Source organism: Stomoxys calcitrans, chromosome 4, assembly GCF_963082655.1.
Source record: "Stomoxys calcitrans chromosome 4, idStoCalc2.1, whole genome shotgun sequence".
Taxonomy (NCBI): Eukaryota; Metazoa; Arthropoda; class Insecta; order Diptera; family Muscidae; genus Stomoxys; species Stomoxys calcitrans.
Window position 1 is genome coordinate 156,772,792 of NC_081555.1, and position 10,766 is coordinate 156,783,557.

The window sequence follows — 10,766 nt, forward strand, 5'->3', positions numbered from 1 at the left end:
TCTCTCTGTTGAAATCACGCTACAGTCTTTAAAAATAGAGATATTGAGCTGAAACCCTGCAAAGATTCTTTTTATACCCTCCACTTTAGGATGGGGGGTATACTAATTTCGTCATTCTGTTTGTAACTACTCGAAATATTCGTCTGAGACCCCATAAAGTATATATATTCTTGATCGTCGCGAAATTTTATGTCAATCTAGCCATGTCCGTCCGTCTGTCTGTCGAAAGCACGCTAACTTCCGAAGGAATAAAGATAACCGCTTGAAATTTTGCACAAATACTTTTTATTAGTGTAGGTCGGTAGGTATTGTAAATGGCCCATATCGGTCCATGTTTTGATATAGCTGCCATATAAACCGATCTTGGGTCGTGACTTCTTGAGCCTCTAGAGGGCACAATTCTCATCCGATTTGACTGAAATTTTGCACATAGTAGTTTAGTATTACTTCTAACAACTGTGCCAAGTATGGTTTAAATCGGTTCATAACCTGGTATAGCTGTCATATAAACCGATCTTGGGTCTTGACTTTTTGAGACTCTAGAGTGCGCAATTCTTATCCGATTGGAATGAAATTTAGCACTACGTGTTTTGTTATGATATCTAACAACTGTGCCAAGTATGGTTCAAATCGGTTCCAAACCTAATATAGGTGCCATATAAACCGATCTTGGGTCTTGATTTCTTGAGCCTGTAGAGGGCGCAATTCTCATCCGATTTGACTGAAATTTTGCACATAGCGTTTTAGTATCACTTCTAACAACTGTGCTAAGTATGGTCTAAATCGGTCCATAACCTGATATAGATGTCATATAAACCGATCTTGGGTCTTGACTTCTTGAGCCTCTAGAGGGCGCAATTCTTATCCGATTTGAATGAAATTTTGCACGACGTGTTTTGGTATGATGTCCAACAACTGTGCTAAGTATGGTTCAAATCGGTTCATAACCTGGTATAGCTGTCATATAAACCGATCTTGGGTCTTGACTTCTTGTGCCTCTAGAGTTCGCAATTCTTATTCGATTAGAATGAAATTTTGCACGACGTGTTTTGTTACGATATCCAACAACTGTGCCGAGTATGGTTCAAATCGGTTTATAACCTGATATAGCTATCATATAAACCGATATTGGGTCTTGACTTCTTGAGCTTCTAGAGGGCGCAATTCTTATTCGATTTGAATGAATTTTAACACGAAGTATTTTGTTATCAAACTACGGTGTCAAATAAGGTTCAAATCGGTTCATAACCTGATATAGCTGCCATATAAACCGATCTGGGATCTTGACTTCTTGAGCCACTAGAGGGCGCAATTATTATCTGATTTGCTTGAAATTTTGTACGACGGATCCTCTCATGACCATCAACATACGTGTTTATTATGGTCTGAATCGGTTTATAGCCCAATACAGCTCCCATATAAATCAATCTCTCTATTTTACTTCTTGAGCCCCCAATGGGCGTAATTCTCATTCGAAGTGGCTGACATTTTACACAGTTCTCCAACATATAATTTAATTGTGGTCCAAACCGGACCATATCTTGATATCGCTCTAATGGCAGAGCAAATCTTTTCTTATATCCTGTTTTGCCTAAGAAGAGATGCCGGGAAAAGAACTCGACAAATGCACTCCATGGTGGAGGGAGGGTATATAATATTCGGCCCGGCCGAACTTAGCACGCTTTTACTTGTTTTTTTTTTTTTTTTTGTCCATAAGCAGGTTCGAAGATGGGCTGTATCGGACTATATCTTGGTATAGCCCCCATATAGATGATCCACTGATTTAGCGTTTTACGCCCTTAAAATTCACGTTTGTCATCCGATTTTGCAGAAATTTTGGACAGTTATTTGTGTACGGCCACTCGATAGCTTTCTCATTTGGCTTAGATCGGTCCAGATTTGGATATAGATGCCATATAGACTGATCTCTCGACTTAAGGTCCAGCGCCCGATTTTGCCAAAATCTGAAACAGTTAATTGTGTTGGGCCCTTCGACATTCTTCTTCAATTTGGCCCAGATCGTTCCAGATTTGGATTTAGCTGCCATATAGACCGATCTCTCGATTTAAGGTTATGGGGCCATAAAAGGCGTATTTATTAACCGATGTCGCCGAAATTTGGGACAGTGAGTTGTGTTAGGTCTCTCGACATCCTTCTTCAATTTGGCTCAGATCGGTTCAGATTTGGATATAGCTGCCATATAGACCGATCTTTCGATTTAAAATTTTGAGCCCCTAAAAGGCGCAATTATTGTCCGATGTCGCCAAAATTTGTTGGGACAGTGGATTGTGTTAGGCCATTCGACATCTTTCGTCAATTTGGCCCAGATCGTTCCAGATTTGGATATAGCTGCGATATAGACCGATCTCTCGGTTCAAAGCTTTTGGCACATAAAAGGCGCATTAATTGTCCGATGTCGCCGATATTTGGGACGGTGAGTTAAACCCCTCCACATATTTCTGCAATTTGGTCTAGATCGATCAAGATTTGCATATAGCTGCCATATAGACCGATTTATCGATTTAAGGTTTTGGGCCCATAAATGAAATTTAGCACAAGGTGTTTTGTTTTGATTTCCAACAACTGTGTTTAGTATATATAAACCGATCTTGGATCTTCTCATCCGATTTGGCTGAAATTAGCATGAGGTGTTTTGTTATGACTTCCAACCACTGTGCTAAGTATGGCGCAAATTGGTACATAGCCTATAGAGGGCGCAATTCTCATCCGATTTGGCAGAAATTTTGTACAACGGCTTCTCTCATGACCTTCAATATACGTGTCTAATATGGTCTGAATCGATCTATAGCTTGATACAGCTCGCATATAAACCAATTTCCCAATTTTGCTTCTTGAGCCCTCACAAGGCGCAATTCTTATCCGAATGGACTGAAACAGTACACAATGACTTCTACAATGTTCGGCATTCAATTCATTTAAAGTCTGAATAGGACTATAGCTTGATATAGCTCCAATACCATACCAGTTCTTATTCATTATTCTTTGTTTGTCAAAAAAGAGATACCGCGCTAGAACTCGACCAATGCAATCCATGGTGGAGGGTATATAAGATTCGGCCCGGCCGAACTTGGCACGCTCTAACTTGTTTTCGTTCTACTATTCTTTACTACTTATACAATTTTTTTTTTAGTTTCTTATAGTGATTCTCATAGTTTTCCGGCAGCGGGGCCCTGGGCCAGTATCCCAACCCCTTGGGTTTTGTGGGATCGCACATGTATCCCACGTTGTCGCTAATGCTCGTCTCCAGCCGCCCTTTACCTGGGAACTGACGCTGATGTTAGCCATTGGTTATTTGAAAGCGCCAATAACTCGCCTTATCATCTCGAGTATCATTGGCACTCAGTATTTAATTAAGAGCCAGTGCCACCTGACTCCTCATCGAGTCTCTCTCCTTAAGAATCGCTAACTGCCCCCTGCCGCATTTACAGCTACTCCGCATAAAATTGGAGCTTTGCGCCATCCGCAACCTGTGGAAGCGCCCGGTAGTTTTTAGCTAAGCTTCCCGTGATAACGATTGACACCACACAAGTCGGAGTCAAAGCCGCAGCCTGTGTGGTGCTCATAGTTATCCCGTTTCGGCCGGGTATGTTTGATGACGATTTGATATAGTTCCTATATAAATCGATTTCCCGATTTGACTTCATGAACCCTTAGATGACGCAATTCTTCTCCGATTTGACTGAAATTTGGCACAAAGACTTTTGCTATAACCTCCCATATCCATGACAAGTATAAACCAAATCTGTCCATAACCTGATATAGCTCATATTTTAACCGTTATCGTGATAACTTTCGCCGCAAGAGGGCGCAAAATTCTTATCCGCTATGGCTGAAATTTCATATGACGGACTTCTTATAAAACCTCCAATATCTAAACCAAGATATCTTAATCGTAAATAGATCCCTTGTAAACTAATCTCTCGATTTGTATACTCAGGACGCTAGAGGGCGCAATTCTTCTTATATAACTTCTTATATGACCATGACCATTCTTTTACTTGTAATGTTTGACTTTCCTATCTGAAACTTATCTTTAATTCACAAAAAAAAACATTCATGTTTCTAACGAAAAATATAATACTAGAGATTTCCTTTATTAAAGTTTCAATAAACTTGTGAAATTCTTAGAATAACTGCTTAAGCAACATCACATTCAAGACTCTGATAAAGTTCCTCTTGTGCCTTTTCGTTTTTCAACTCGGTAACAAATCCAACAGCATCATCGTCAAACAAGACATTCTTATCGTTGGGTGTATAGGCACCAAATAGCTTGAAAACATCCGAATAATCGCCATTTTTACCAAATTCCTCCGATAGGGATATGAGCAAATGCTTCAAAGTCTCTTGCTCAACATGAGTCATGGAATCGCGTATGAAAACCGCTAGAGGAAGATCAGCCTCCAAGTTGCAAGTCTGCCATTCGCTGACAGGTTTCTTTTCTAAATTCGAGCAAAGTAATTGGTAATTTTTGAATTGTTCCAAATCCTTGGCATTGACAATCATAATGTCCTTTTCAGCAGAGGAGGCTAGCTGGCAAGTGCGAATGCCCCGCAATATATTCAAATAGTCAACAGCTGTACGGGCTCTGGGGTTGAGAGCGTCAAAGAAGCTGTAGAGCAAAAAAGAAAAAATTCAATTATTGGTCTAGAACTAGGGAGTACATTCGAATAATCGGTATTCGATTAGTCGGTATTCGGTTAATCGGTATTCGATTAATCGGAATTCGATTACTCGGTATTCGATTAATCGGTATTCGATTAATCGATTACCTATTACATTTTCAACTAAACAAATAATCGAATGATTTGGGACATTTGGGTCCTACTTCATTAAATTGGGATGAGAAAATAAACTTTTCTCCCTACTTACATGGGGGTATTTTTGAGTTTTTCTTGACTCAAAGCTGGATCCACTACAGCCACAAAGACATCATTTTCGCCGAATTTCTCATAGACCACAGGCTGTAGTTTATTATTACGGGCCAGCTTATATTGTTTAGCTTTAACCGCTGTCATATCGGCTTTATTCTCCTGTACCGCTTGAATGCACTCTTTCTGCTGCACACATTCCATTTCAGGACGAATGTCACGAGAATAGGCAGCCCGTCTCATCCCATTACATTTTTGCAATTCAATATCAGTTTGGACACACATTCTAGGGGGAGGGGGAGGGAAAAAATCAACCATCAAATAATTGTGTGTGTGAAAGAAAACTCCCTAATACCAACCTCATTTTCCTGATAGCTGAACCATCTCGCTCAATGACATCCTTGTAGCCAGCCTTTTCCAAATACGCCTGAGGTCCTACTGCCTCGGGTTTCTTAAAATAGGCAGCATCACCTCGTATCAGCAAATGAATGGCAGCCTCCTTGTTTTCAGCATGTAGACCATTTTCAAAGAATTTTTCCAAACGATTTTGCAAATTGTGTAATTTCTCTTCACCCTTTACGGATTCGGTGTTGGAAATGTAGCCACTCCAGGGACGTTGGGCCCAAGAACAAGCAGGACCTGTAATGGGACGTCTACTGCCATCTTCACATAGGTATTCAAAGTCCGAGGGATCACCTTCAGCCTTAAGGCCGGGAACTAACTAAAAAATAAGAAAATCCAACCAAAAAAAAAAATTAAGAGAAATAAGAGAGAAATTTCTTTGAGATAAAATTTGAGCCAAATCGTATAATAATTGCGCCCTCTAGCGGCAAAAGAAGCCACATCAAGAGATTAGTTTATATGGGAGCTGTATCTAAACATAGACCAATTAAACCATACATACTTGGCACAGATTCAAATGTAACCAGCATTAGGAGGGGATAACCACCGCTGAATATTTGTGTACCCTCCACCATAGGATGGGAGTATACTAATTTTGTCATTGTGTTTGTAACTCCTCGAAATATTCGTCTAAGACCCCATAAAGTTTATATATTCTTGATCGTCATGACATTTTAGGTCGATCTAGCCATGTCTGTCCCTCCGTCTGTTTGCCGAAAGCACTCTTGCTTTCGAAGGAGTAGAGGCACGAGTAGGCGCTTGAAATTTTGCACAAGTACTTCTTATTAGTGTAGGTCGGTTAGAATTGAAGAATGGGCCAAATCGGTTCATGTTTTGACATAGCTGCCATATAAACCGATCTTGGGTTTTGACTTCTTGAGCCTCTAGAGGGTGCAATTCTTATGGGATTTAGCTGAAATTTTGCGCCCTCTAGCGGCTAACGAAGTAAAATGGACAGATTGGTTTATGTAGGAGTTATATCATGTTATGAACCCATCGTGATCATACTCGGTACATATGGTGCAAATCAAAGGCAAACTCTTTGTGTTAAATTTCAACTAAATCGTAGGAGAATTGCGCCCCCCAATAAGCTGAAGACTTCAATTGAGGAGATCGGTTTATATGGGAGACATATCTCAACAAGTACGATTTATTGCGAAATCGGATATTAATTCTGCCCTCTAGCGGCTCAAGAAGTCAATTCGGGAGATTGGTTTTTTCGGCAGCTTGCTAAGTCATAGCAATGCAATCTGTGCAAAATTTTAGGGAAATCGAATCAAATTGCGCCCCCTAGAGGCTCAAGGAGTCAAATCGGAGGATCGGCTTTATGCGAGCAATATCAGGTTATTAAGCGATTCAAATCTAACTTAACGTGGCTATTGGAACACGTAACAAGAGTCTTTGTGCCAAATTTTAGCCAAATCGAATAAATATTGCGCCCTCTAGATGTCGAGAAGTCAAAATCCGAAATCGGATTTTATGACAGTCATATCATAACATGAACCAAGGGTGGGATATTAATCCGCCTCATGCCATACACCTAAGTCAGCAATCGGTTTGTTGTACGCTCGAAATACCAAAAACTAACCTCGAAGAAAAAAACCTAAGTCAGGAATTCCGTGCTACATACAAAATCCCTAATTGTTTTCATTACCTCGTCCCGAAGTTGGTTTATGTCTGGTTTTCATCAACACGCCCCTACGTTGGTTCATGTCTGGTACTGTGTCCGAGTGTCTGTTAGCCGCGAATACCGGGCAATGACATAGGAACTTTTCCAACGTCTCATTGTCTTCCCCAAATGCTGTCACATGCCGCTCCGATTTTTGCATAAGCGAGCTCGTAGTCCTATGTGTCCCGAAAACTATACTCACCTCCTTCTTACCTCCTTTCAGTAATAGGCTCGTCTTCTCACGATCCGGATACCCCCTTTGGATTTTCGTCCTACCGACCGTTTCGCTGTTTCACAGTATTACATAAGCTTTCATCGCACACAACCCTATCTCGAACTGCTTCGACCCCAAAGGCTTCGGGTTAACCAAGCTTATTGACGGCAGTCCTCTAGCATTCCCCCTTACTCCGCTATGCCCCGACAACCAAACGATGCGCATCGTGCCATCCTCAGACAAGTCGTTAATATCCTTCTTGCATTCCAAGACTCTTCGTGACCTCACCGTCCTGGTTGTTATTGCTCTGAAGGCCAGAAAAAATATTCATACTTGAGTTGAATGTTTGAGACAATAGTCGAAGTCATTGTTTAAAATTTCAGCCAAATCGAATAAGAATTGCAGCCTTTAGGGGGTCAAGAAATAAAATAGGGAGATCGGCTTATAGGGGAGCTGTATCAGGCTATAGACCGATATAGACCATATTTGACACTTATGTTGAAGGGGTCATGGGAAAAGTTTTTATACAAAAATTGCGCCTTCTAGAGGCTTAAAAAGTCAAGATCCCAGATCGGTTTATGTGACAGCTATATCAGGTCATGGACCGATTTGAACCATGTTTGGCACAGTTGTTGGAAGTCATAACAAAACGACATATGCAAAATTTCAACCATACTGGATAAGAATTGCGCCCTCTAGTGGCTCAAGAAGTCAAGACCCAAGATCGGTTTAAATGACAGCTATATCAGGTTATGGACCGATTTGAACCACACTTAGCACAGTCATTGGAAATGATAACAAAACACCTCATGCTAAATTTCAGCCAAATCGGGTGAGAATTGCGCCCTCTAGAGGCTGAAGAAGTCAAGACCCAAGATCGGTTTATATGACAGCTATATCAGGTTATGGACCGATTTCAACCACACTTAACACAGTCATTGGAAATGATAACAAAACACTTCATGCTAAATTTCAGCCAAATCGCGTGAGAATTGCGCCCCCTTGAGGCTCAAGATGTCAAGACCCAAGATCGGTTTATATGACAGCTATATCAGGTTATGAACCGATTTGAACCACACTCAGCACAGTTGTTGGAAGTCGTAACAAAACGCCTTATGCAAACTTTCAGCCAAATCGGATAAGAGTTAGGTCCTCTAGTGGCTCAAGAAGTCAAGACCCAAGATCGGTTTATATGGCAGATATATCAAAACATGGACCGATATAGCCCAGTTACAACCCCAACCGACCTACACTAATCAGAAGTATTTGTGCAAAATTTCAAGTGGATAGCTTTACTCCTTCGAAAGTAAGCGTGCTTCAGACAGACAGACGGACGGACATGGCTAGATCGACTTAAAATGTCATGACGGTCAAGATTATATATAATTGACGGGGTCTTAAACGAATATTTCAAGGAGTTACAAACAGAAAGACGAAATTAGTATAGCCCCATCCTATGGTGGTGGGTATAAAAACAAAGACACATTCCTAACTTCACCTTTAAAAAAAAAAAAAGTTTAAGCATTTTCAATACTTACACCGAAATATCTCTTGATAAATTGCACCTTGGTAAAGGCCACATCACCTTTGCCCTTGTCCAAACAACGAATGGCACCATCATAGCCAGAAAATTTATCAGGATAATCACATTGCTCGGGTTTTTCGCACAAGGCACACAAATTGGAATATTTTTTCTCTGAAACGAATCACAAAAATAATTTCAACCTTTACAACAGTTGTTCCCTAAATAATGCCACTCACTCAAATGATGATCAGTTTCTGGATAAGGTGAATAAGTGCCCACCAAACAGGATTGTGAGAAAAATTCCGACAATGATTTCAATTCACGTTCTGTGGCTGTTAGATCAGGATCCTGGGAAACTTTTAAAATTTCCACATTTTTCAATTTGGTAATGGGAATTTTATAGCCCACATTACGACCAAAACCGGTGTGACAAGATTTGGCACCACGCAGCTCATTAAGGCTATGGATGTTGGAGTTTTTCTTGACCAAAATTATGCCCTCATAACGGAAGGGAGCTAAATACAAAACTTTTATGAAAACCTACTTTCTTTCTTTATTTAATATGCAAATTTACCCTCCTTATCTGCCTGGGAACGTATTTCCGATATCACCTTGTAATCATCATTTTTGGTATGATAGGCCACATACATATCCTCGGGCTCGGAGGCCAAGACATCAGCCTTGCCCTCATGTATCATGTCCAGGCAGGCAATACGATCTCGTCCAGCCACACACTCCATGCGTATGCCAGCCTCCGAAGGATCCTTTAGCAAATTCAAACAGTCCTCATAGTATTCTTGGGGAACACACATACGATCTGAGGAAGGCATAGAGTATATAAAGCAAATATTCCCCTAGCTTCTGTGCTCTGTAATATCCAACTTACAGATCTGTTCTTCACTTTGAACCACAGCCAACACACTTAGCAGCACTATGATCAAACGAAAAGCCATTATGAACGTTAAAAAAAAAGTCTCTCTACAGCCCAAGTGTCCCAGGAGAATTCACTTGTTCAACTGTTTGAATTTCATGTCCAGCCGGTAGCTTTTTATAGTCAACCATCATTGTGAGTCAGAATCGCGATATCCATACGGCACATGCTAAACATCATTCTTGGTCTGATAGCATTGCTCTCTTCTTTTTCACCTGTAGTTATAAATACTTAACTACACACACAGACAGACAGAGCAACACACCTTCGCAGCCATTTTACAAAGCCAAGCAGCTGCCAATTATACAAGTTGGTCTCTACACTTGAGCAGTACAGTGTTGTGCAAAAGTTGTGCTAAAGAAATTACTGTATATGGGAAAGGCTATGGTGGGTGTGGGTTTATAAATCAGAGCAAATATTTGATTTTAGTCTTTAAGCCCTCTACTAAAGGATGAGGGCTTGAGGTGTCTGCAAGAGTTGTTGCGTCAAGCGTGACTCAAGGGATTTGTGAGCAAAATGCCAACATAATCACGTTATCGTGTGTGAACTTGACCTAATAAACATTCTTTATGCCAGAGAGTGCCTTAGTGAAATGAATTGATCACGACACTAGTCATAACTCACGAAAAACTCATGACTCATGGGAAAATTTAAGAATTAAACAAGTAAAAGCGTGCTAAGTTCGGCCGGGCCGAATCTTATATACCCTCCACCATGAATCGCATTTGTCGAGTTCTTTTCCCGGCATCACTTCTTAGGCAAAAAAGGATATAAGAAAAGAGTTGCCCTGCTATTAAAACGATATCAAGATATGGTCCGGTTCGGACCACAATTAAATTATATGTTGGAGACCTGTGTAAAATTTCAGTCAATTCGTATAAGAATTGCGCCCATTGGGGCGCACGAAGTAAAATAGAGAGAACGATTTATATGGGATCTGTATCGGGCTATAGACCGATTCAGACCATAATAAACACGTTTGTTGATGGTCATGAGAGGATCCGTCGTACAAAATTTCAGGCATATCGGATAATAACTGCAACCTCTAGGAGTCAAGAAGTCAAGATCCCAGATCGGTTTATATGGCAGCTATATCAGGTGATGAACCGATTTGAACCTTATTTGACACAGTTGTT

General features: G+C 40.6%; 1 protein-coding gene across 1 annotated transcript; it reads right to left on the bottom strand.

The window, feature by feature from the left end:
* Positions 1–4,080: 4,080 nt before the first annotated feature.
* On the bottom strand, positions 4,081–9,730 carry LOC106081514 (transferrin-like). Its single transcript, XM_013243521.2, has 7 exons — positions 9,586–9,730; positions 9,274–9,516; positions 8,936–9,214; positions 8,713–8,870; positions 5,249–5,610; positions 4,891–5,175; positions 4,081–4,630 (listed from the first exon to the last, which is right to left on the bottom strand). Exons 1-7 carry the CDS (start codon positions 9,650–9,652, stop codon positions 4,159–4,161), a joined length of 1,866 nt encoding a protein of 621 aa, XP_013098975.2. The 5' UTR covers positions 9,653–9,730; the 3' UTR covers positions 4,081–4,158.
* Between the last annotated feature and the right edge of the window lie 1,036 nt (positions 9,731–10,766).